This window comes from Vigna umbellata, chromosome 3, assembly GCF_029865625.1.
Source record: "Vigna umbellata cultivar VRB3 chromosome 3, Vumbellata_1.0, whole genome shotgun sequence".
NCBI classification, from domain to species: Eukaryota; Viridiplantae; Streptophyta; class Magnoliopsida; order Fabales; family Fabaceae; genus Vigna; species Vigna umbellata.
In genome coordinates this window covers 3,813,416-3,841,290 of record NC_142167.1, presented here as the reverse complement: position 1 = coordinate 3,841,290, position 27,875 = coordinate 3,813,416, and the positions used below count along the sequence as shown (strand labels likewise).

The 27,875-nt window shown below is 32.8% G+C and overlaps 3 protein-coding genes across 5 annotated transcripts; 2 read left to right on the top strand and 1 right to left on the bottom strand.

Annotated features, from left to right (window-relative positions):
• Window positions 1–651: 651 nt before the first annotated feature.
• LOC124824869 (glycolate oxidase 1) lies at window positions 652–5,462 on the bottom strand. Its single transcript, XM_047297370.2, has 12 exons — window positions 5,302–5,462; window positions 4,512–4,685; window positions 4,265–4,389; window positions 3,825–3,871; window positions 3,406–3,483; window positions 3,183–3,307; window positions 2,996–3,062; window positions 2,847–2,909; window positions 2,523–2,592; window positions 2,345–2,445; window positions 2,149–2,253; window positions 652–1,101 (listed from the first exon to the last, which is right to left on the bottom strand). Exons 2-12 carry the CDS (start codon window positions 4,646–4,648, stop codon window positions 904–906), a joined length of 1,116 nt encoding a protein of 371 aa, XP_047153326.1. The 5' UTR covers window positions 4,649–4,685; window positions 5,302–5,462; the 3' UTR covers window positions 652–903.
• A 2,956-nt stretch (window positions 5,463–8,418) lies between these two features.
• On the top strand, window positions 8,419–12,658 carry LOC124824864 (uncharacterized). 3 transcript variants are annotated; one of them, XM_088108208.1, is made up of 9 exons: window positions 8,419–9,372; window positions 9,524–9,577; window positions 10,092–10,175; window positions 10,281–10,406; window positions 11,255–11,322; window positions 11,527–11,596; window positions 11,727–11,792; window positions 11,867–11,944; window positions 12,368–12,658. In XM_088108208.1, exons 1-9 carry the CDS (start codon window positions 9,031–9,033, stop codon window positions 12,395–12,397), a joined length of 918 nt encoding a protein of 305 aa, XP_087964334.1. In that variant the 5' UTR covers window positions 8,419–9,030; the 3' UTR covers window positions 12,398–12,658. The 3 variants fall into 3 exon arrangements, with proteins under 3 accessions (XP_087964334.1, XP_087964335.1, XP_047153320.1); XM_088108209.1 differs by having other exon boundaries at window positions 8,429–9,312; window positions 12,376–12,658; XM_047297364.2 differs by having other exon boundaries at window positions 8,435–9,372; window positions 12,376–12,658.
• Window positions 12,659–14,870: 2,212 nt separating this feature from the next.
• LOC124824870 (Nucleotide/sugar transporter family protein) lies at window positions 14,871–19,802 on the top strand. The gene is made up of 8 exons (XM_047297371.2): window positions 14,871–15,119; window positions 15,789–15,896; window positions 15,977–16,011; window positions 16,612–16,724; window positions 16,963–17,224; window positions 17,331–17,599; window positions 19,031–19,174; window positions 19,260–19,802. Exons 1-7 carry the CDS (start codon window positions 15,030–15,032, stop codon window positions 19,153–19,155), a joined length of 1,002 nt encoding a protein of 333 aa, XP_047153327.1. The 5' UTR covers window positions 14,871–15,029; the 3' UTR covers window positions 19,156–19,174; window positions 19,260–19,802.
• The last annotated feature ends 8,073 nt before the right edge of the window (window positions 19,803–27,875 follow it).

The following is a 27,875-nucleotide window of genomic DNA, read 5'->3' as shown; positions in this document are numbered from 1 at the left end:
GTACCCACCCACACGGCTTGGACAAGAAGGAAGAAGAACGAACAACGTCACTTAGAAGATGGAGAACAACTAGGGTGTCCGTCCGGTCTTTAAGACAACTTGTATTACTTTGAATAAGGTACTTCAACCCTATATCCGAAACAGTTAGTATGATGAAGTGATTGAGTTGTACATTACACCATTTATAAGCAGAACCGATGTAAAGAAAAATATTTTCTAAAATCTAGATGGAACGTTTAACATTTAAACGTAGAAAATAAACCATGTAATATGTGATTTGTATAATTATAAATTTATATAATGAGAGATGATGAATTTTGTATAAGATTGAAAATTATTTTTTATTTCAATGTCAAAATTTAGATCACCTTAATTAGGTAGTTTATATTTATTTTACAAAAGAGAGCGACTAAGTTATAGTAGTGTTTTTCGAAAAAAATAGAAGATATTTTCTAGAAATTGAAAACAATCTCTTGAAAAAATTAATAGTAAAAACCTTTTGTAAATTAACTTGTACACAAGTTAATTTTAAATAAAAAAAATGTTCTAAAATTGTTTATGGAGATCCAAACTATTTATAAGATATGAAAAGTTTGAATGAGATTTATACATAAAACTGTCACAAAATTTGTGCAACAAAACTAAGCAGCATGGAGAGAAAGTTGATAAAATTATAATGAAGAATATACAATGAGTGAATAATGCAGCAGTAGCAGTAGTCACAAAGTATCATGATATAAGGCTTACAAAGAGAGCATAGAGTTTTCCAAACAGAAACCTTAAATGAGTTCTCCAAAAAGGAAAAGAAAGGATGAGAACAGGTTCATGAAAAATATATAGAAGTGTTTGTCCATTGTTCTGCACCGCATTATGCAAACTTGGCTCAAATGAAGAGCAAGTTCTTTACAATAACGCACGGGCGCGAGGCTGAATGCGAGGATGGTCCCAATCAGTCACAATGTGTTCACGAGTGATTTCTTTTAGTGAACGACAACCACTCAAGGCCATGGTTAGCTCAAACTCTTCACGTAGCATCTGCAACACTTTTCTTACACCAGCTTCTCCTTCAGCAGCTAAGGAGTACACCACAGGGCGTCCAATCTGATACAGAAAAACAAACCTTGTTACTTGTTGCCACAGTTCTTATGGTTGTCATAACATTATAATACCACAAATTTATACTAATAATCTGTGTTTTAATTTTTTGTCACCATGGTCCACCAAACAAATAATTGAAAACTAAACAATTTATCCGACCCTTACTTATTTCATTTCTTTTATGATAAAATTATATATTTTAGTGTGAAAGATAAGTTTGGTTTTATTACTAATATAATAAAAAAACACATTCTAGTTAGGGTTTTTAGAAGAGACACCGTATAATTTCAGCACTAATAAGTCATTATTAAACTCATAAAAAAATAAGATATCTTCAATCCAAAACCTTAAATATTAAGATAATATATTTATAGATTTTCTATTTATATATTATCTGTTCTTACTCTTTTAACTAATGTGAAATTTTTAACTTTTCTTATTCCTAACTGTATAAATGTTATCTAAATTTTTTTCAAGTGATAAGCTATCACAGAAAGCTGTTGACAGATTATACATTACCAACCCTCGCTAAAGTTAAATAAAAGGTTAACAACTTTTTATAATAAATTACGTGTCACTATTTTATTGGTCCGCATATTTGAAACCGAACAATCTCAAACTACTAATTGTAAAAAAGTTGTTAAATACATTTTCCTAAATAAAAATAAAGACTAAACAAATAGCTGAATCTACAATAAGTGTAAGTATATATACAGAATTTGTTATTATTTAGGTTGTGTTTGGGTAGATGCAAATAAAAAAAATGGAAAATAATGAATATGATGGTATTACTACAGTTTGGATTGGTAAAAAATAAGGATGAAAAATATAATACAGATTAGAGAAATTTTTTCTATCTGATTTTATTGTTCACTTTCATCCCCTCCTAGATTTGAGAGAAATGAAATTGAATGTTGCATTCCATCGTAACATATATCTAAATGGGAATGAAAGTTTTATTCCTCTATATTCCATTTTACCCGATACTATTGTATATATAAAAAAGGCCAAATGTATACTTGCATTTGGAAGGGGTTAAGAAGTACTCACAAATATGCCAGAGGCACCTAGTGCCAATGCCTTGAAGACATCAGTTCCACGGCGAACTCCACCATCCAAAAATACAGGAATACGACCTTCAGCAGCTTTGACAACCTAAATTTCCACAACCGAGATTCATATAACATCCTTAAAATGAGCATGTTGAAGTTTCATGGTGACTAAGATGCTACTTAAGTTGGTGTACCTCTTCTAATGCTGATATGGTGGCTGGAACATAGTCAAGTTGTCTGGCTCCATGGTTGGACACTATAATTCCTGCTGCACCACTTTGTACAGCTATCCTTGCTGCCATGTGCAAGTGAAGGCATTAGTAAAATATTCAAAAGATGTGAACACTTGAATAGAACTTTGGTTATCCTTACTGTCCTCAGCAGTCAGCACACCCTTCACCAGAATTGGCAGAGAGGTGATTGTTTGAAGCCACTTCACATCCTACAGAGTTCAGAATGATTATTTGGATGGACTCTATCAGTTTAGCCTTGTAAGTTCCAAAGTATACAAAAAACAAAAATATGAAAACAAATGTAAACTCTCTGAAAGTTTGACTCATTTATGATTTGCTAACAGTATAATTTTGTATATTGAATATTAAATTCGTTTTACTATTATAAATTATTCTCTAATATAGGTATAGGATAATAAGTACCAAGAAAAAACAAAATGCCTTATTTGATTATCTAACATACCTTCCAGCTTAGAGTGCGATCAATTTGACCAGCAACATATGAAGCAAGTCCAGAATCATCAGCCTGAAAGAGTCAATACAAAAACTCAGTTGGTGATAAAGTCAAGGAAATTTAGCCTGCAGAAATCACTCTGTGATGACTCATCTTACTTTGTCCATCGTTCCAAGGTTCAATCCTTCAAAGTTCTTCAATGTCAAAAATGGTGGCAGTGTGAATCTGTGAAATACGTTTCAGGACTAATTTTAATTGCAAGGATAAAAGTTGAAACTCAGAAAAACTACTCATATCCATTGAGAAATTGATAAACATAACATGGTTGAAGTGGAAGATTTGTACCTGTTCTTGATATCAGCTTCTCTGCGTCCTAGTCTTGGGGTATCAACTGTAAGGGCAATGGCTTTGAATCCAGCCCTTTCAGCTCTTCTCACAAGCTGAGCAACCACATTCCTGTCCTTGTACACCTGAAGAAAACGGAACAAATCATGTAAGTAAAACAAATAAGGTACCAAAAATTCAAATAAACAGTGAAATGGAACTGAACGAAAATTTTCAAGCTTACATATAGCTGGAAAAAGCGAATGCCAGGTCCTGTTGAAGCCACCTCTTCAACACTTGAAGTGGCCCACGAGGACAAAGTCTGAGACAACCAAAATGTTACTCATCAGGAAAGAATATATAGAGCTCAATGGACATGCATTGATAAACAACGAATAATTTTATAAGCATACAATCTTTTGAAGTTGATTAGGGTGTTTTTGAGTGAAATGTTTGGCATAAAGTACCAAAGGTATGATGTACAACGGAAAAAATAACAGATTCTCAGAAAATCCACCAATTGAATTGAATCATTCATATTATAAAGAAGGGATTTTTCTCACTAGTGATTGTAAATTTCTTTATGCAAAGCAATTTGTCCTGAATAGATGGTGATTAATCATGTGAAGAACTACTGTGAATATAAACATATAAGAAAAGTACCATGATTGTTCCAGCTGCAGAGGCAGCTCTTGCTGTGGCATATTCTCCTGCATAAGAAAAAAATCTATATCATCCAACATAAATCCAGCTCTAGTTAGTTCATTTAGCTGTGCTTGCAAAGGGTTTTAGAATTAAACTATTGCACAAAAAAAAAGGCAACAAATTTTAATTTCTTGCTACAACCCTGTTATATTAACATTCCCAATAAAAAAATGCCTCAGATTTTGTTATCCATATATCAGAAGTACATGATAAAAACTTTCTCAGAATTACCGATGACCAATACAATTCGACTAACAAAAAGAGTCACATAACAGAACTATGAAACATGTGATGGTTATGCAACACAGACACTAATTGATGGCACTACATGTCTGATGTTTCATTGACCTATATGTCCAATAAAAAAGAAACAATGAAGGCTTGAGAAACAATTATACCCTCTGGATGAGCCATTTTCTGAAAGGCTGTTGGGGCAATCATGATTGGCATGGATATTTTAAAGCCCAAGACAGTGGTTGTCATGTCTATCTTGCTGACATCAATAAGAATACGAGGCCGAAACCTGTGTGTATATTTGTCAATTTGTTTCACAATATCAGTATTAGCTTGCATTATGAAATATCAAAGGAATATAATTAATCATTATGGTTTCGTAATTAACTACTGTAAAAATATAAATCTTACAAAATTCTGGAAAAGGCATTTCTGTTCTCTTGCAGAGTCCACTGATCCTCTGCACCAGATGCGTAGTAATCAAACGCCATCTTTGGTAATTTCTGCTTTGCAATGGCCTCATACTCACTGACATTGGTGACCTCCATTTTCAGAACAACTTGTTGATGTTACCCTTCAGGAATTCTGATATACATATGTATGTACGTATATATATATTCAGCTGTCAGCTTTTTCATCACAATCTACGAAGACAACTACTGTGCCAACCCGAAACTTTGGAATAATCTTAATAATTAATTTTGTGGCAAATTTCATTCAGTTGTGAAAATTTTCAAATAAACAAATAACTGGAAGTTGGAAAGTATTTCTTCAAACTTCCTAAATTTTGGATTAAGAGACAACATCGAATTTCAAATGGAAATTAAAACTCGAGTGCAGAAATAGTGGCAGTACAATATAGGAAAAAATTACATGATGAGAAACTTAGCCAAGAAAATCAAAGCAACATGCTACTATTTTCCTCTAACATTTCAACTTAGAATGCTCCCCATCATTTACATGGCTGAAGCCTTGTAAAAAATCTACAAAAGATGGTATTATTTAAAAGGGAAAAGAACAGCATGTATATATAAAAAGGAGTAACAGCAAAAAACAGATGCATACAAGATTGATGGTATGTCTAAGAAATCATTGCATACACACAACAGAAACAGCAGTATTGAATCTTGATTTCTGGTAGAGTATGTCTAAGAAAGAAGCACGAAGTGATGAGATGTTGAGAATGGAAACAAGAGCAGACCTTAGTATCGAAAACTATGCAAGTGTGTGCATGCAGAGGAAGCAATGGAGAGAAACTCCTAGTGAGGAATAGAAACAGAAGGAAGTGAAAAATGGGAAGGGTTGATAAATACGTGGTGGAATAGAGACAAAGTTAGATGGCCCTCATATTTGTTGTAACGTGTATAGGTTCAAATGAAGAAGAATTGGAATTTTGAAGTGGATGAGCTTTCGGAGGTGAGTATTATTTTGAACCAAATCTCATCAACAAAGTGAGGTGGTTCTCAGCCACAAACGCCTTGTGTGTTTCACAGCTCTCTTTCTTTCTCCATTATCATTTCCATCTCTAAATTCGAAAAAGAAAAATAACCCAAAAATACTCAGAAAAACTGTTTATTTGATCCTATCTCATATACCTTTCAACTCATGGAAACAGAAGAATAATACCCTCTTCACCAGTGGTACAAGTGGGTTGGCCATTGCCTACGGATAATCTAAAATATGCACTCTATTATTTCATCTCTGTAAGGAAATGTGACATCACTTTCAATTTACCCCAAACAAATTACATACTTACTATTGTTACTGGATAATAGTATCACGAGACATTTTTACGTTAATTTAATATATAAAGATAAAATAATCATATAAATAAATTTCAAGAAAGAAAAAAATAAAAAATAAAGAAAGATAGTATTAATTGAATGTAAAAAATTTAGTATTTATTGATTTCTTTTTTGGCACGTGAACTTTAACATTTCAAATCATATTTTTAAAAGATAATAATCATAGTATCACCTTTTAAAGGTTTTTAGTGGCTTGTGTTGTTAATTATCACAAGTGGTTTAAAAATGAAACTGTTGTATGAACTAGGTTTAAATCCCTTTTGCAGAATATGAAAAATATACCTTCTTATATGTTATCTTAGCTATATTATTTGTGAAATTTTCTTACACACTTTTCAGACTTTAATGTAAGATTTGTAAGAAAAAATATTTGCATGTGAAAGAATAATAGTCCAATATCAAAAGTTATAATAATATATCATTAATGTCTTCTTTCGTTGTTAAGATAATGTTTTGATATATAAATATGTGATGACCAAATTTTACTTACAGCAATTCAGCCACATATGTCAATTTTCTCATATCTTACGTCTACATCCATTTTTTTTAAATTGTTATCCTTTTCTTTTTGGGAATAAGTTCATCTGTTTCAATTTGAACCCCTTAAATTTTATTTAACACATTTACCCCTAATATATTAACATAAAATAAATAAAAAATTAAAGGTCAAAGATCTCGTTTTGTTATTTTAAAACAAAAAAGGAGCCCTGAATCCCTTTTCTGTCATTGTGTCTGTCTCTTTTAGTTTTTCATTTACTGGTAAAAAGTTTATCATTAAAATCTCGTAACCTTTTTTGTTAACTTGTTGCTATTCAGTTTAAAAAAAATAAATGCAATCAAATGGACTTACTAATAAATTTAATATAGCAACAATTTGTTAATCCCAATAAAACAAGATTCAGATTATTTAAATAAGGTATCACTTGTCATACATAAAAGCATTGTTTGACAAAATTAATGAATTATTCAATTTGAGGATATGGTTATGTAACGGCAATCAATATTATTTTTTAAGTTTGTTTTAATTTTATAAAACATAATAATATAGAAATAGGGTTATAAAACCAAAATCATGATATACAAAACTATTTAAAAATCATTCATACATGTACCTTTTACCTTATATGATTGTATTTATCAACCCTTAATAGATTTACAATACACTTGGATAAATAGAGAGTGTAATTATATAAAATTATACCAACTTTTATTATTCAAATTGTCTAAAATAATATCAAATACATATTTTATGTTATTTTATTTCATTCAATCTACTTTTAAATGGAAAGTTTTTTATTATAATAATTTCCAATATAAAATTAACAATTTAATTAGATTTAGAAAAAAATCACTTATACACCATCTACAAAAATATATGTATTCATCGATAAAATATGTGACCGATAATAAGTGTCTACAAATATTTATTATCCATAAATAACGGATATTTTAATATTTATTTATAAACAACTTACGTAAGGATATTATAATATTTATACGTGAGTATTTATTATTCGTAAAAAAATCAAAATCAAAATTTAATTTATATTTATTAGTTAATTTTATTAAAATTAAAATTTAATTTATATTTAGTTTAATTAATACTATATTTTATATTTTTTCTAATTTTGTTTAGATTTTATATTAAAAATCACAAAATATTTTTTGTTTAAATATTTTTGGATATCCATTAATATTCATAAATATCTTTTAAACAAATAAGTAAGTAATGGAAATAATTTTATTCATCTTTTCTTTTCTTTTTTTCAATAAAAAGGTTTACATTATGTAAAAGTTTAATAAATAGTTATTAAAACTAAGAGTATAACAAAAAAAAGGCATCTATCTTAAAATTGGATAAATTGTGAGTGCTATCTAATAAAAACTTAAGGATGACAACAGGGTATATGAATAATCTTTATTTGGTATTGGATTCGTAAAAAAAAATTGATAAGTTATATCAAATATCTATTTAAAAAATATTTGTGTCTATTAAAAAACTTTGCAAATATATGTGATTATTTAAAAAAATAATTTATAAACTTGTAAAATAAAATTAAAAAATATAAAATATAATGTAAATTGAATTAAATATAAATTTAATTGTTTATGAATAATTAATATTTACAAATATAAATATTATGATATCATATATATATATATATATATATATATATATATATATAAATTAATATTAAATTATCCATAAATTTTTTGAAGTATTATTTACTATTTATAGCAAATGTTTTCTGCAAATATTGAGTTTATATAAATATTTTTGCTATCTTGCATGTAAAGAATGTTTTAGAAAATAAAATATAATAACTCGGAATGAGCTTCTATAAATAAAAACATAATTTTAACAACGATAAAAAATAATATTAACAATAATAAATAAAAATATTTTTTCCAGTCAATTCTTACATATATTTTTCTTTCTTTTCACCGATACTCCTATATTTCCTCACTATCTACCAAAGAGAAACAGCAATAAATTGATGAAAACTCCTCATGGATAGATAAGTGAACTATGCATGCAAGCATCACGAAAAGTACCACCAAATCAAGCTGAGCCCACTCTGATATCCCATGAATAATAAATAATGGGCGAGGTGACCCACTGACACCGTCTATAAGTTTCAATTCAGAGGGCAACTTTCTTTTTCAGTGCATCTAAATACTGATGTATATTAAAGTAATAGTTGCCCATTTATTTTCTTAAAAAATAATAATTTTAGGTCTTCCTCTCATTCTATTTGATTGGGATGATGATTTTTTCTTTAATATTTACTTTCTATTTTTTTTTAATTTTCTAAGATAGTAGAAATTTTTTAATTTTTTCTTTAATATTTTTACTTTATAAATTATTAGAAAGATTTGTACAAGGATATAACATTGAAGTATAAGTAATTTTTCCAAAAAAATTTAAATTCTGCTATGATTCCTTTGAACTTTTGAATGCTACTATATATTGGGTTTGTCCTGTAATTGTGCCTTCTGTTGGTCGAAGTCCCCTGCCAACCATGTGTTTGTAAAATTGTCTCTGAGGAAAAAAAAGGCAAAAGGGTACTTGAAAGTGAGGGTTACGAGGAGGATAGATTGTTATCGTAAAAGGTTGTATTGTTATGGCAAATAGTAGCATAAACTTGGTGCTTCATCAAGGATCAACGTTGCCACATGAACTTCCTGTAGCTGCTGTACTGGGACCTTCGTGCTTTCATTCGTTTTCTTCAACTTGGGCTATTACCAATGGAGCCATTCATGTCTCACCACGAAGGGGGAACTGCAGTGCTACTTGTTATTGCTCAAGTTTCAGGAAATGTACGTGCAAATGGAAACGGCTTGTAAGAAGTTGCTCCACCAGTGAGTTTGTCATTGCCGGTGATGAAAACTATGGCAATAAGCAGGTTGTTAGTCTCACTCCTCGTCTCTACGACTATGTACTAAAAAATGTTCGAGAGCCAGAGGTGAGGACTGAGGAACATACCGTTATGCTTCATGCTATGTTTTAATAAGAAAAAGGTTTTGGGGAGGGGGAGGGTAATTCTGCTGTCAACTGTGAAAAATTGTGTCTATTAAATTGCCGTTTGTGCTTATTGTAAAGTTACTGCACTTCAGATTCTAAGGCAATTGCGGCAGGAGACAGCCTCTATGCGTGGAAGTCAAATGCAGGTGTCTCTAATTATTTCATTCTTATGCAATTTTTCTTAAACTGTTTAGTAATAGAGTTGTTAATGCTGAGTTTATGCTTGTGTATTATATCTTCACCGTGCACGCAGGGGTTTCTACTGCACATTTGGTTCTATGAAAGTGAGTAGCATTATTGTACCATTTATTCATTATTTGTTTCTATAGATGTTGTACACAATTAATTTATTTTACTGATGATGAACATGATTGACCTGCATCTCGTAATTGTGAAATAAATCAAATTTAACAATTTTTGTTGAAGACTGAGGGGCTTCTTATGTAGGGGCACATAGTGGTCTTTGAATGTTAACTTTGTGCTACTAGTGTTTTGATATCCTGTGTGGGATCAAGCTTAAATTTGTGAAATTTGTTGGGGAAAATAAAGAATTGTGCTAGAAAGAATGTACAGCACTCTCACTTGTTTTCTATCTTGTCTGTCATGTTTCACTTTGTAATTTCACTTGATTAGCAACTAAAGTGTTGGCAATGCTTTTAGGTGTCCCCTGATCAGGCACAGCTGCTTACAATGCTTGTGCAGATTCTTGGAGCAGAACGGTGTATTGAAGTTGGCGTTTATACCGTATGTCCTTCATTCTCTATACACCTTGCACTAGTTTTATTCATGTTACATAGTAGAGGATGCCACTTCACTTCAATGAGGTATTATATTATTAATTTGATCCAGGGATACTCATCATTAGCCATAGCATTAGTTCTGCCAGATTCAGGTCATTTAGTTGCCTGTGAAAGAGATGCCAAATCTCTTGAAGTTGCCAAGAAGTATTATCAACTAGCTGGTGTTTCACATAAGGTATCTATGCTACTCATCTGCTTTTGATTTGAAAAGGGTTCAAAATTTTTATTTATATCTTCTGAATATTGGGGCGCTTTTTATAATATATTTATTATGTGCTGCCTGATCTTGTGGTATTGTTAAATTGATGTTGCTGCAGTCTTCTTTATTGGCCATTATGATTGTAAAATTAGTTGGTGGGTGCTGTTTGGACCTTTTATGCGTGGTGAAGGATATTATGAATGATTTTGAACGGGTTAGGAGAACAAAACATGTTTTTGGGTGTGAATTGTGTATATGTGTGTTGTCATTTGGATGTATACGTTAGAAGATATGACATGTTGTGGGGTCTTCTCGTTGTACTTAGTAAATCCATGATAACTCTTTCGGCCGTGGATGCGGGAAAGATGTTCTCTTCCGTCGTAGATGCAGAAAGATGATGAGTTCGAGTGGTGATGACTCTTTCAGCCGTGATGCGAAAAAGACCATTGGTTTGTGATGATGACGTGTGACGGTGTTTAAGTTGTTGGTGTGTTGTTGTGTTTATTATTGTGGTGAATGTTTAGCATTTGTATGTTATGTTATTCTGCTTGTGATTGATTCTTAGTTAGCTCACCCATATGTTTGTGGTTGTGGTTTCCACATGCGATAATCGTTTTATACCGAGCAAATGATCATTCAGTTAGTTCGGATGTTGTATAACACGACGAGTGAATTGAAAGAAATGTGGGTTATTTTTCCTTAATTGTAAAGACTTATTGAATTTAGATTTCCGCAATGATGTTATGATTTTAAAATTTTAAATTTCTACTCGTAATCGTGACAATTGGGATGTTATACTGATGGCTTTACACAACTGGCTATAGGTGGATGTAAAACTTGGACTTGCAATGGACTCCCTAGAATCTTTAATTCTGAATGGTGAAGCAGGAAGGTATGTGGATTTCTCATTTTCAACACCACTATGATGTATGATTTGAAATTTCACATTCTGTTGCTGCGGGTAAGAGCTCTTCCACATCTGCTATTTTCTCTTAAAATCGTTATTGTTAATCAAGGATCCTGTCCATATCATATGAACATTGTCAAAGAGGTAACAAGTAAATTAGAACTTAAGTGATGTTACCTTTTCTTGCAGCTATGATTTTGCATTTATTGATGCCGAGAAAAGAATGAACGAGAAATATTTTGAACTGCTACTACAGCTGGTAAGAACATAATAAAAACGGTCAAAGGCATTCAGCTATTATGCTTCTTAATCACGAGATCTTTCATAATCTTTCTTATTGCGTTCCTATGAACTGTTATACTGATGCACTGAATAATTTCTTGTTGCAGGTGAAGGTTGGAGGTCTTATTGTAATTGATAATGTCCTTTGGCATGGAAAAGTTGCTGACCAACTGGTGAATAATACATTCTTATGTGATCTCCTTTTTTTTTTCAGTTAACTGAACTTGATTTAATGTACTATTTACAGGTTTATGACCCTAAAACTCTCAGCATTAGAAATTTTAACCAGAAGTTAATGGAAGATGAGCGCGTAGACATCACTATGGTATGTTTATAAAATATTTTTTTTTAAAAGATTAAATATGTTTTTAGTTTTTAAACTTTAACATTAAATTAAAATTTATTTTTGTTTGAAACTTTGATATATTTTGATTATCAAACTTTATTCCAAACTTTAATATATTTTAATTATCAAATTTTAAAAATAAACTAATATAATTTTTCTAATTCAACTGTGTTAATTTTTTTATGGCTCAAAATGATGTTTGACATGTTCAAACTCAAATAAAAAAGAATATTAACACGGATTAAATGATTACATTCGTTTTTAAAGTTAAAAAATTAAAATATATTAAAATTTGTTGAATTCTAATTTTACATCAAGTTTAAGAATTAAAAATATATTTAATTTTTTTAATTATTAATACACTCTCAGATAATTTATAATTGCTTAACTTTTTTTTTGGAGAGTCTCAGGTACCTATTGGAGACGGGATGACGATCTGCCGAAAACGCTGACCGATTTTTTAGTAACTTTTAAGTTGTATGCAAGTGAACTTTCACCGTTCAGGGGTAATTCTTCTGTAAGATCTGAGGAAAGAAAGATGCATAATAAGCACAAATTTGATTAGATGTTCTTTAAGCTTTTGGAGTTGCAAAGTCCTTTCTTTTAGGCTACTTTTGGCAAGGATCTGAAAACTGTATACTGATGAAGATCATTTTGGCTCCAAATGGAATACGCTAAACCAGATTTATATGATCTTCTCTGCCACAATTTTTTTAAGCACTAAAGGTAGCAGCACCACTACATTAGCCTGGAATTCAGTGACCTATTAGTAACACATTAATTACTTCATTCTTTAAAAAGAAAATTTACTCAATTGATTTTTTTTAATTATAAAATCAAGCGAATATCACACTTTTTCACTTATGATTTCGTTATTTCAATAAATCTCACAGTTATTTTGACAAATTTTAAATAATAACGAACAGGGTCGAAAAAGTTACTGATTTCACATTAAATTATAGTACAGAAATAAATATATTTGAGAATAAATGCTTTCACTGATGTAACTGATGCTCAAGAAATTATCATTATAATAGTTCATCATAGTTCTACTTTATAGTCGTCGGTTGTAGTTTTCAACAGTTCATCATTCGACATGGCCTAAGAAGTCTATCTAAATATGTAATGCCAACCCTGGACAATAAGAATTTGCCTTAACCGAGAGCTCCCTAATCCTGGAGCATTGTTGCGTTAATCAAACAAGATTTAATTGTGATTTGGTCACATACCCTCCACAGACAATTATACAACTTTCAATAATCTTCTTCACTATAACAATAATCATGTTCCCACCACTAAACTATTATTGTTATAACGAATAGCGTCCTTTTCACTATTTTTAAAACTTTTGGTGCTACTTTCACCAAGTTAGTTAACAATGACACTTAGCAAAAGAGATTCATGATGAATTTTTCTTTTTTCTTTTTTCTTTTTCCATTTACCTTATCAGACTTGGGAATGAGTTTTCTGAGAGTTGCAAGTTGTGCATTGATTCTGTCCCTGCGCCTTTTCTCTGCTTGGCTGTGACTCTTTGAAGCACTTGCAGCTCTATCTTCTGTAATGGTTGCAGGCCACAAAGGGAACTCACTAAACTGAAGAGATGGAGGGTCAGAAGCAAGAGAGGGTGTTTAAGTTGTTGGAACAGAAAAAAGGAGATAACTGATCACTGTTTGGTGCAGAGTTGCATTCAGCCATGTTGGTGGCAAGAGGCTACCCAGAATAGTGGTAACTTTCCATATGCATAATCAGGGACCATTCTAATGCCTGTGCCTGGTTTTGTGAGCCTTTTATTTCCCATTCATTGACATTGTTTGCTTAATGGGCGATCTTCTTCTTATCTTTACGGTGATTGGTGTGATATGCAATGACCTTTAATGGGATCAGACGAAAATGGTTTTTGGCCGTATGCGCCTGTCACTTCACCAAGAAAATTTTCTCTCTGATAAATCTCACTACACTTTGTGAAGAATCTCAAGTTTGAGAAGATTAAAAAGGATGAGCGAAACACGGCTGAGAGCTGATGTAATTCTTGGTTGAGCTATAAGTTTCATATTCGATATAAATTGAGAAAGTAAAACACATAAATATGAAAAATCCATTAGTTTTTGTTGTTTTAAGATTTTTTTTTGGTTTAATCCTTTACTACATCCCTATTTATGTACGAATTTCACAATTGGGTTCTCGTTTTTTAAAGTGTATCAAAATGGTCCCTAATTTTGAAAATTGATATCAATTGAGTCCTTTCCGTTAAGTTGGCTGGACGGCGTTAAAAAAATTGATGAGTGGATGCTGAGATGACGAACGAGCGCTCAACGACCTCTTACTGCTGGACAACCGTTCGTTCCACACTGCTGGACAACCGTTCGTTTCACACTGGACGAGCGTTCGTTGAGCGCTCGTTTGTCATCTCAGCATCCACTCATCAATTTTTTTAACGCCGTCCAGCCAACTTAACGGAAAGGACTCAATTGATATCAATTTTCAAAATTAGGGACCATTTTGATACACTTTAAAAAACGAGAACCCAATTGAGAAATTCGTACATAAATAGGGATGTAGTAAAGGATTAAACCTTTTTTTTATAGAAAATAAGGTCAATCCCCTTGTATAATTCGACTCATATCTGATTAGTATTAACCTTTTCTGTTTGTCTGTTTAATAAACACTTACATATTATTACAATAGTTGAAGTTGTTAATCATCGTTAATCTTGGATAATATTCGAAGTTCATAGTGTTAATCTTAGAAAACACGTATAAATCGTTAAAGTTGTTATTTATAATAAATTATAAATTAACGAAAATTCACTTCATAATCCTTTACTATTAAAATTCTATATATTTTTATATTCCAATAAACTATATTTTTAACCATTTATTTCCTTTCACATGTTCTGTTACGTGATAAATGTGTGTGAACCTCTTTCTTCCATTTTCTTCTACCGAGTGTCGGGTGACCGAGACCCGACCCATTTAGAAATCGGGTTTCAAATGCATCTTTGAAAGGACGCAAAGAGTCAGTGAAGTCATAAGTTGAAACACGAAACATCGCGGCTTTTGCATCGATGGCGGATCTGAAGACTGATACTTTGCGCACCTACGCTTACATTCTTCTCTACATTGCTCTCTCCAGTGGCCAAATCTTCTTCAACAAGGTTATCGCCAATCACTTTAAACTAATGCACTCTCTTCTCCGTTTGTTTCCCCGTAATAAATATTATCCGAAAATGCTTTGTCAGAAGTATATCGCGAAGATCGTTCCGTGCTGAATTCGAAGTCAGGATTCGATGTTATGGTTCCGTGTTTCTATTTTAATTTGCTTTCTTCTTTTCTGTGAATTGTTTTTGCCTTAATTTGCTGCGTGTGTTGTTGATTGGAAGTGGATACGATGATGAATGATTTGTCAGTTGATATTGTTAGTGGTAGTTGGGCATTTTGTTCAATCGGAACAGAAGTGTTTTAATTTGGCTGTTTCTGGAGTTTGGTTCAGTGTAAGAAAATTGAGGAATTGAGCAAAATTTTCTTCATTTTTTGAGGAAATTTTGATGTAGTGACTCATTTGTTAAATGACGTCGGTGTATTGGTAATGGCAGAGTACCTTGTGTTAGAGCTTGTCGTTTGGATTTTTATTTTGGTTATTTCAGGTTTGGTTGTCTGTTGGAGTGATTTTGTTTTGGAAGTATTATTGTCTCCTGTTTGATGTTAGATTTTGCTTAGTTCGTGAGTGGTTTCATTTGAGGAATGAATAACCAAGGAGAAAATGCTTAAAAACTGTGTTGTTATGTAGCTGATGCCTAATTTGTCTTTTCAATTTGTGTCTGTAGTGGGTTTTGTCCTCTAAGGAAATTAACTTCCCCTATCCTTTGGGGTTGACTCTACTTCACATGGTCTTCTCCTCCGTTCTTTGTTTTTCGTTAACCAAGATTCTGAAGGTATGGATTTGTGCTTGGTGTATTGTGCTATTTAATTGGTTTCTGTCATGTAATGCAGGTTAATAATCTGTTTCTTACAGGTTATGAAGGTTGATCAGGGAATGACTCCTGAAGTGTGAGTACAAAAAGATGCATTCTATAGCTGATGCTTGATTTAAAATACGGTTTTATGTATGGAGCAATTTGATTGTTTTATTTCGATGGCTGTTGGTGACTCTTGGTATTTTAAAAGTGGGATCTCATAGCATTTACTATTTGGGATCTAATCAACGTGAAACTTGGGTTTTTCTCAATATATTCTCTTACATTCATTACTACTGGGCTTAGTATTGTACAACATGATGAGTAGAAAAAATATCTGTAGAATCTTTTAGTTTATTTTTCAGTATATTTTTTCCTTATTTATTTTTTTAGGAAGATTAGATTGTTACAAATAGGTGTAAGAGAATGTAATAGATATGAATGATAATAATAAAAATCATTCTCTTTTCAAGAAATAGTGACTATGTTTCCCTAATTAACATAAAACGCAGTATATCTCTTGTCTTTTGCATGGTTTAGTGTATAAGAATAAACTGGGTCGGTTGAAACTTAGTGCCCATTCAAATACATCTTATATGTTATCTTCAAGTCTATTCACCATAGTAGTTTACTGCATTAAAAATACATATGGGGACTCCAAATTTCAGTTGTAATTATACCTTTATTGTTTCAGATATGTTACTTCCGTAGTGCCAATTGGGGCCATGTTTGCGATGACTCTTTGGCTGGGAAATACTGCCTACCTGTACATTTCTGTTGCTTTTGCACAAATGCTGAAGGCAGTTAGTAAGTTTTAGTGATCTTGTTGATTATTGATAATCGGTAGGTATCATTGTTCATATATGATATTTGCCAATGGAAAGTGTAATCACAAAATGTGTATCGTGAGACATTTAAAACCATCAGATCTATTAGTTAAACAACTTGGATTAGTTGTTCAATATATACCATAGAATGATTTTATATTTACAATACTTTTTCTCAAATATGACAACTAATTTAATTCTTCAATTGTCAATCACAGTGCCTGTAGCTGTTTTTGTGCTTGGAGTAGCTGTAGGACTTGAAGTAATGAGCTGTAAAATGCTATTAATCATGTCAGTGATTAGTTTTGGCGTCCTAGTTGCTTCTTATGGAGAGATAAACATAAACTGGGTTGGAGTAGTTTACCAAATGGGAGGTGTTGTTGGTGAAGCTCTGAGACTTATCTTCATGGAGATTTTTGTTAAGAGGAAAGGTCTTAAGTTGAACCCTATATCCGTGATGTATTATGTTAGTCCCTGCAGGCAAGGGTTTCTTTTAGTAATTTCACTTACTGTTACAAATATGTTTGAAGAAAGTTGGTGTATCATGAACTGATTCTTGCCAAAATAATTTTGGATTCTTCTGCAGTGCAATTTGTTTATTCCTTCCATGGATATTTCTGGAGAAATCGAAGATGGATGAACATGGACCATGGACCTTCCCTCCTCTTTTGCTCATCCTCAACTGCCTTTGTACTTTTGCTCTAAACTTATCAGTTTTCCTTGTTATTACACATACAAGTGCTTTAACCATTCGTGTTGCCGGAGTTGTCAAGGATTGGGTGGTTGTCTTAGTGTCTGCTGTTCTGTTTGCCGATACAAAGTTAACAATTATCAATTTGGTTGGTTATGCTATTGGTAAGAATCTGATTCTGCTTTGACCTTTAAAATTTCCTGTTTCATTAGATAAAGCCTTTGAGAAATTTTCACAAACCAAAGGCCGTAGTGTACATCTACATATTCTACTGTCCGGGAAAGTTGATGACCCAGTATCGGGTGCTCCCTGGAAGCCTATGTGCCATTAGGTTATACACGCTTTAAAAGCTCATGGAAGCAAAGACTTCATTTTAAAAATTAGCGTGAGCAAATCTAGTATGGTTGGAGATTAACTATTAGTATTTTATTGATGGGGCAAAACTGAATGGAGATTGTATTAATGGAAATTGAGTGTACGAGATACAGTTAAGTATAAAAGAAGAACCTCCCTGGCTAAGAAATGGAATCTCTTCCAAAAGCTAAAACTTGAGAACCATTAACCATACTCTGATAAGGCTTTTAAGGTGTATGTTAGGAAAAATGTTCAAAATTAGAAGTTACAAAATAGTTAACTTTTAAGGAGGTTGTTTAGTCTAGTAGGGGTTATCTTTTAAGGAGGAAACGGTCCCTCCTTGTGGTGTGTGTATTTTTGTGTCAGAACAGGGCTTGTCCTGTGTAGAAGGGAAATTCTTCCCTTGGAACCTGTTGGATGTTTTCTTGTATTATGTTTTTCAGAATTAGAGTGTTATCTTACGTTGTGCAGTAAGATTTGTGTGTTAATTTCTTAAAATGAATTAGAAATCTGGTTTCTTGTCCCCAAGAAACCTAACATACTCTCTCCTAGGAATTATTTCCTTTAATAATAGTTGTAAGGCCTTCTTTTCTGCAAACACCTTCTCCCCTAACTAATTTAGGTCTATGTGCAAATATAGTTGTAAGGCCTTCTTTATGGCTTAGTTTTAGCAACATGAACTATTGATGTATGCACAGTTATATATGATTTCCAATTACAACAATTTCTCTCTTTTTAAATCCCATTTTTAGGATGAGAGTGGAGAGTGATCAACATCTACTTTTTTTTACCATTGCCTGTTGGTCCATGTGGTAAGAAGCGTAGTTCTCCTTCAATAATGTCTTCAAGTGTTATCTATGATAAACTAGGTGCTGAGATAAGTTTGCTCCACTAAGAGGATTCACTGCTAGTCGATTGGGATATCAAGAGTCTCAGTCTCAAACCATAAAAATATTCTATATTTTTTTTGGCTTATTTTAGATGGATATATAGTCATAAATGTACTAATCTGGACTGTGGACCGATAAATTTGTTAATTAAAAATAGCGAACATGATTCATTTTTGATAGAATATTTCTGAGAAGTATGAATAAAGGCTATAGTCAAATCAAATGCTAAACGATCCGATATAATAGTTATAATAATTGTAAGTCTTAGATTAGAAGCAATCATGAGCAGTTCTATCTGTTGGTTAAGAAAAGGGAGCAGCTTCTGTAACCATTTTTAAAATTTTTATCCAGCCATTGCAGGGGTAGCAGCATATAATAATTACAAGTTGAAAAACGAAGCCTCTCGAGCTACCTCAAATGACTCCGACCCTGAATCTTCCCAAAGTCAAGAGTCTCAACCTTTAACAAGTAGATAGCTGCAGTCTTTAACACGAGGTATGTAAAAAATGTAAATGAAATATAGTTCTTATTCCCGCAAGTTTGCTTCCTCTTATAGATTATTTCTTTGTATCTCTTCCAGTTGTCCATGCCTTATTCAGAAGTTGACGAGACTTGTAGTAGTTTTTACATAATCTAGCAAGAGGGCATCAAATGTTCATGTAGCAGATAGAAGTATACGCAAGCATTCTTTGTTCAATCTTATAACAATTTCAGCTAAATTTAGATCGGGGGAAGCACTGTGGTGATCCAATTTAGTACATGAAGATGTAAAATAATAACTTCATCCTTTAAAAAAGAGGTGCTTGGCCATGGCATTTGATTTTTGAGGAATTTGAGGTTATTCGAATTTCACAATATTTATTTGTTTGTAGCAATTTCCATTCAATCTTAGCGATTCAATATTTCAAGTTGAATATCAAAGATTAAAAGCCCCAACACCCACTATTTATTATTATTGGACAATGGTCGGAACAGCGGCATATAGACTAGTTTGTTAGACAGATGAAAACTTGTAAAAGTAATTTGTTTATCTAAAATGTATTGATATCATTCGACATTGAGACATTGTTTTAGTGTTGGGAATATTTGATCCTATGTAATTTCTTTTATTTGCATGCTGTCATTGTTATTGTTGTATTTTGTGTATTTATCTCGTCGGCTCTCTCTAGTTCAATAGAGTTATAGGGGAAGACAAAAATAATGTTAAAAAAGGGCATATGTTGTGTATTTGTAGCATGTGTATTTTGGAGTTACTGTATGACCGTTTCGGCATATATATATATATATAGTTACTGATTTTCTCTTGTGATAATCCTTCTGTTTTTTTATTTAGTGGATCCGTCTGTGTTCTTGGGACAGGAGGCTTGAAATGAAACCCTAGACCTTTTTGCAGATAACATTGTTAATAATTTTCAATGTGCATATTTGGAACTTATATGATATATGTAACTTTACACTGTCAAAGAAGAAATTATTATGTATGATAAGTCCTAAATAATCTTACACTGTCAAATAACTAGTATTTTAATTCATACAGCATATGAGTAATTTTTATATTATTTAATATTTTAACGCTAAAATAGATAAAGTATGCTAAATGTGCATCTTGAAATTTATAATTATATCAACGATAAAGAAATTATTCTCACTTTGTTTACATTGTTAGATTATTTTACCATTTAATTATCATTTAAATTACCTACTATTCTTCGAAATTTCGGTCTCTAATTAACCATTTCAATAAACTTTTTAATATAAAAATAATTAAAAGAAATCAAACTAATTTAAAAAATGGAAATGTATACATATTGGCATGCATGTATTTCCAATAGTCTACACAAGTCATTTTAGTGAGATTTTTAGATTGTTTAATTAGGATAATGTACATGAATCAAAAATACATATTGATCTAATAATTAGTTTAACGATGAAGGGATGTGTTTTTACTTTAAAATTAAGGTTGCTACTTCATGCATTCCATTTTTTTCTTCCTACATCCCTTAAATTTTTAAATGTCTGTTCTATCTTTTTGAATTAATAATATAAGTTGAATTTTGTTCGGTTGTCTTTCTCTAATTTGGAATCCCCAATTCCGTTGCACCTCCCTCCCACTACCTTATGTTCCTTCCCTATTCCCGTACATTGTGTCTCTCCCCCAATATCTCCTTATCTACTTATCTACTTATCTACTACTATACCAAAATTGTGAAGAAGAAACATTGAAAGTGAATGCACACATCCTGGATTTATCATTCAGAAAAATATTTTTTTTTTTACTATTAGGTTTTGTCCAATATATGTGCGCACATCTACTCCAAGAAGAAGAGTAGGACTTTTGAGTTGTACATGGAAGAAGAAAAAATAGGAAAAATACTTTTGGAATAAGTGTTCCGAAATATATTTTTGGATTCAAAATTATCTTCTGGAATATTAATTTTAGAAAAATATTTTTGTATTTAGGATGGGGTGTTGTGTGTTGCTGGATGTATTTCTGAATCCGAAAATACAATCTAAACTGGGAAATATATTCCAAAATATAAAAAAGGTTTAAAAACAGGTATTTTGGAAGTCATTTCTGGATTTGAAAATATATTTTGGAATTATTATTTTTAATTTTTTTTTGTATTCCAGAATGACTGTTTTAGAAGATATTTCTAAATTCAAAAATAACTTTCGAAACATTTGTTTTAATATATATTTTTTATTTGAATAGGTAATTCGAAATATAATTTTCTTTTTTCAAAATAAGTTCTCTAAAACATATTTGTGAATCTGAAAATATTTTCCGAAATATTCATTTTGAAAATTATTTTCTTAATTTCGGATTAGATTTTCTTGAAATCATTTTTTCAAAATTAGAAATATCTTCAGAAACATCTAATCTCAAAAATATTTAAAATAAAAAATATAAAGACTTTTATAGAGTTTGGGAAGAACAAATTTTACAAGCACGCACAAAGAAAAATAGGAAATGAAGGAATAAGCAATCCAGAATTAAATGCGGAGGTTTCTAACATATACAATGCACTATTGTGAGCTCAGGTTCCACTGGGCGATCTGTTAAAAACTGGTGTGTATTAACTAATGGGGTGTTTCTTCCTCCGCTTCACATATTTTAAAATTTCAATTTTCTTTTTATTTTTAATTCCGAATTAAATAATTTTAAAATATTTTAAATGTACAGTTCAAAATATATAAAATTATATTTTGCTTTGATTATTTGTGTAGATGTCAATTATAGGATGATGTCTTTTGGTGGAGCAATGTTTTTCAGAACTCTTATTAAAAGTGATCTTGACTTGTTTTTTGGCACAATGTTTGATAATCTCATTAGTCTTCCTTGTTGTCTTTTCTTAAAGTTCATTTTGATATGTATGAAATAAGTGTTCGTAGTGATGGTCCTAAGATAGAAACATCCATAGTACATTTATTTATCTTTTGTTTGAAATTTATGTTTTCTGGTGTCTTATTATTATTTTATTTTTTTATTTGAGAGTATATTAGTGTTTTACTTCTTTGGTGTTTGGTTTAGACATAGTTTCATATTTTCGTTTCTTAGGAGAAAACATTCCGTGAATGTCTTTCATGTAACCTACTTTCGATTGGATTTGATGTGCAATCAATTTATCACATATCATTTTTGTTGCTTTTAAACGTTGAACATTTAATGTCATTTAATGCTTGTTCAGAACAACAAAGTAATTTCTGATTTTCTATTGTTAGGTAATATTTTTCAATTAAGCTCTTTCCCTTGAAGATACCAAGTGTAGATATACACTTCATCAAAAGATTGTATGTGTTTTGAGATTTCATTCCTAAGTTTTGTGAGCCTCAGTGTTTTCCTAGGTTTTTCTATGTTGAGGATTCTGGTTGTGTGTTTGTCTTTGGTTTGCATCTTAGGTTTTCTTCTTGTATTTTTGTCCTAAGTTTCTTATCCTAGTTTTTCTGTTTGTTTAATCCTTTCTCCTAGACGATCATCGATGGCTTTTAGGCATGTTCTTTCTAACTAGAGTTTTATCCTATTATTTCAGACCTTTGTCTTCTATTCTATCTTTGTGAGGTTGTGATTTCATTTTCCCTTTTTGATTCATGGCTTGGTATTCTTTCCTCCTAATCTAGGTGTTCTTAATCTCGTATTTCTTCTAGTTCAGAGTTGGTTTTTCTAGGATGTTCTACCTTAGTATCTGATGATTGTTTTCTATCTTAAGACTTGTCTTTTATCCTATGGCTTTTATGTCTTAGTGTCAAACTAAAGGTTGGTTTCTTAACTTAGGTTGGGGTTTTCTAACCTAGTGTTTTATGTCCTAAGATTTGTTTCTTTAGCCTAGATGTTCCTACACTAGTTAGTTTAAGTGTTTTTCTAGTTTGGAGTTAGCTTTCCATACATAAAGACTTCTTCCTTAATCTTCTTTGTTTCATGTTATTTATTAAACTTCAAAACCAAGAGCAGGGTTTCTACTATACGAGTTTGTCTTGTAATGAGCTTGTCATACCTTGACAACACATCTAACCCATAAACACAAAGCTCAATCAGGTCAATCTAATGTTCCACATAAAGCACTGGTTTGTCTACGGTAGGGTTGATGGCTCCAACTCTTTGGCAACATCATACACTTCTTCTAGTGAGAGAGCAACTTGTCCAATGACAGACATTGTAGATGTTAGGGTTTCAGAAAGGGTTTGAGAGTTAAAGAGTTGTTTTTTTAGAGAGAGAGAAAAAAAGCCTTCTGAAAAGTGAGGATAACTTAGGGTGCAAGGTGGTTTTTGATTTGAGAGAGGTAGTTATGTAAGAAAGGAGAGGATTTTTGGAACAAGAACCAACGGGGTTATGATGTCCATCAAATCTCATTTAATGTATATTGTACGGTTATGCTAAGCTGGCAGAATTTGAATCACTTTTTAACCTAGATGATCTTTATTAGGCAAACTTGTTGGGCTCAACATTAAACATATATGATGCATGTAATATGACATGTTCATAGACGATATGTCTTAGACGGTACAATTGAGCATGACGTCATTGGATGATATGTCATTTGATGACTTGGGTCCAACCAATGGACCAATTACTAAGGGTATGATTTGAAGGATGCAAGAAGAATTAGAGGAGAAAACACCAAAGGCAAGTGGAACATGGCAAACTAACCTATCTTGGAGGGCAGTGGATCGTACAACGAATGTTTAGGCATGCTTAGCGAGGCACCTGCCTAACGACCCATATGCAAGCCTAATGTCAGCGTCCAACAATCCATGTCACACTCTTTTTGCTTTTTCCACATATGTTAAATATGTTATGTGTGCTTTTCCACATATGTTAAATATGTTATGTGTGCTTTTTCACGTGGCATTTGATCCACATATCACACATAATCATCGATAATGCATGATAGACACGAATGAGGGGTTGAATTCCTTATAAAATCAACACCTTACATCATGTATGAGGCAATTTTTTAGCATAGTAATGACATGTTATTGAGATCACTTTAGCCTTTTCTTCTGTGCTTGAAAGTCATTGGCCAGAGAGACCTTGAGCTTCCTCTAACCTCCTTCCATAGGTAGGAAACCTCACCTAGTCCAAATCCACCACAAGCACCAATCCTTCCATCAAACACCTCATATACTTTCATCTTCTTCGACTGCCACTCTTTTCACATGTCAAATATAAAAAATAAGGAGCCATCGTTAGACGCTTAACCTTATACATTATATGACAAGTGATAAACATATTGAATCAAATTCATTCATCCAACAAATTCATGCCTAAAAGTGTTCTTAAACGATTAAGTCTTTCTTCAACTAAGAGTTTTGTGAAAATATTAGCAAGCTGATTTTCAGTGTTTACGTATTGTAAATCTATAATACCCTTTTGAACATGATCACAAATGAAATGATGTTTGATTTCAATGTGTTTGGCTCGTGAATACAATATGAGATTTTTCAAAAGACTGATTGTAATGTTATTATCACAAAAAAATAGGAATCTTACTCTCATAGACGCTATAGTCCTCAAGTTGGTTCTTGGTCCACAATAGTTAAGAACAACAACTTGCAATTGAGATGTACACTACTTCAGTTATTGAAAGTGCTATGGTTCTGATAACGGTAATTTTTACCATTATTTTTGAACCAACTTTCGTACCAAATCGACCCTTTTGAAGCTTGAAACATGTTTAATCCTCCCTTTTTGTCTAAGTTTGTGAGTAAGTCTAGCTTAAGCTTTACATTTGAGTTTTCATCACTAACTCCTCAAATTTGTAGGCAATTTGCGTGTGTTGGAGAAGTACTGAACTACTAAGAATGGGAGCCAAGGAAAAGGTACAAAAGCAGGAGGCTAAAGGAGTAAGGAAGGCACCCCGCGCCTGGGCGTGACAAAGAGGGCGCCTTGGCGCAACTTTGCCCGAGAATCTCACGCCCGGGCGTGACAATGGGGCGCCGGGCGCGACTTTACAGAGAGTCTCGCGCCCGGGCGTGACAAATGGGGCGCCCGGGCGTGACTTTTCCAGAGAATTTCACGCCCGGGCGCGACTGAGAAAGGGGGTTGGGCACGACTTTTGCTGACCTGGAACCCTAGACCTATTTAAAGCATTCTGGAACTGAGGGTGCGATCTTCTTGGCGGCTGAAGCTTGGAAGACCATTCTTGGACCTTTGGGAGCTGGTTTTGAGCAGTGGGAACTCTCATTTCTTCCTCCTTGGATCCCCATCTCTTCCATTTTCTCCATTGTAAGCTCAAGCTCTCCATGACTATGGAGAGCTAACTCTATTTTGTTGGGGAATGATGTAATTACGAAACTTCTGTGTAAATGCACTTGTGTTCAATGAATTGATGTTTCTTTCATCTATTGTGAGTGTTTAATTCCTTCTCTTAACGCTTGTTGTGACTTGATCAACCATAACATGAATTATAGGTTTACTTGATATTGGGAAATATTAATTTAACTTTGAACTGGAATAAACACCTAAAGGGAAGTGTGTCTAGGGATAGAGCTTGACCCTTTAGTTGTCTTAAACCACTTTTCTTAATGCAGATGAACTTTCTAAGTTACCAAGGGATTGGAACGTAACAAGTGAGTCTAGGCTCTCTCTACCAAGGGATTGGGTTTGAGTATTATAGATAGGTTGACTTGAGCAATTAGTTGAAGAAGTAGTAATGTGCCTTTGCATGAGAGTGTAGTAATTACAGTCATTCTCCAACATCTCTAATCCATATTTTATCATCTTTCATTAATCCATTTTCAAGTGTTTTGTCTCCAAGAAGTTCAATTTATAACGTATAGATTAAGTTAAGATTAATTGCACAAAAACTCAAATTACGAAACATTCTTTAGTCTAAGTTAGTTTGAAATTACACGATTGGAAGGTGACACGAGTCTCTTGGGAAATGACATCCGGTCTTACCGGTTTTATTACTTAGAATGATTTGGTACACTTGCCAGAGTCTTAACAGGTTCCTTGTTTCTTACTTACCTAGGAGACTAGGCTTCATTTTATGAAGTGGCATTCTCCACTCTTGCTTTTTCTTTCAATCTTGTCTCTAGCATAATCAACATCACAATATCCTGACAAGATGAAATTTTCTCTTCCTTTGAAGCATAGACCAATATTAGTATTCCAATAAGATAATGAAAAATTCGTTTAACAGCAATTAGATGGGATTCTCTAGGATCTTCTTGAAATCTTACACAGAGGCAAACGCTAAACATAATGTTAGGTGTAGTCGTTGTAAGGTACAAGAGCGAGCCTATCATTTTGTGATAAATAGTGATCTCCACTTTTTCAGAGATTTCGTATAACCCCAAGCTAGTCGTTGGATGCATAAAAGTCTTCATCTCCTTTGTTTCTTCCAACTTAATGCTTTTAAAAAGCTCTTTTACATACTTCATCTTATGTATGTAAATAGCGTCTGGATTTTGCTTGATTTGTAATCCTCGAAAGAACTTAATTTCATCTGTCATGCTCATTTCAAATTCATCGTGCATTATCTTAGAAAAATCTTGGCAAAAGACATTCATTAGTAACACCAAATATAATATCATCAATGTAAATTTGGACAATGATGAAATCATCGTTAAGCTTTTTCTAAAACAATGTAGTTTCTACTTTTCCTCTTGAAAAACCATTTAGGGTTAGAAAAGAACTCAAGCATTTGTACCAAGCTCAAGGAGCTTGTTTTAAACCATACAACACTTTATTAGTTTAAAAACATGTTTAGGATTAGTAGAACACATAAAACTTGGAGGTTGTTCCATATAGACTTCCTCTTTGACTTCATCGTTTAGGAATGCACTTTTATTATCCATTTGAAATAACTTAATTTTGTTAAACGCAACAAACGATTAAAATTATGTATAATCAATACCTTTCTGTTGGGAGTAGCCTTTGGCAACAAGCCCTTGAGGTAGCTCGACGAGCTTCCACACATCATTCTTTTTAAACTGATCTAGCTCTTCTTGCATGACTTTGACCCATGCCGTCTTTCAGAGTTTCGTTGACATTAGACGGTTCTATTTGAGATGAGAGTTGATGGTTCTTGTCTATAAAATGAAATGGTCTTAGTGTTCTCTTTGGTATCATCTATGATCTTCTATGTTGGGTGATTCTTGATCATTAGACGATATGACCTGTTAGGCTTTCTTACCTCGTCAAGCTTCTCATCTTCTTTTCTAAACACTTATGTTTCCTTTTGTTTCGACCGGATCTAGGGGGACCCTGTTAAAACACTCACAAACGATAAAGACTGGCGGACGAATGATATCGCATGCTACGGATCGGACGGACGCCTTTTCACTTGCTCTTGGCTGAGGGCTGGACGCGCTGGGAAGGGCCGAACAAAGACTGGCGGACGGATGATATCGCATGCTACGGATCGGACGAACGCCTTTTCACTTGCTCTTGGCTGAGGGCTGGACGCGCTTGGAAGGGCCGAACGGGCTCTCGTCTTCAAGTCCTGGTTGTAGTATTCGTCCTCTCCCTCCTCGCTTTCCAAGCCGGGCGGTTGTGTACCTGTCAAAGGCACTCCGACGTTTAAGTTAGTAACGTGACCAAGTGGTCTGTAATGCATGTATATATTGCATTGTAAGCAATCTGTCAAGAACTCATACCTGGAACCTTTATTTATACTGATTGTAATGGGCTTTTACCTTTCGTGGGCCTGATAACGGCCCAATCATACCTTAATCTTCGTTAAGGGCTTTA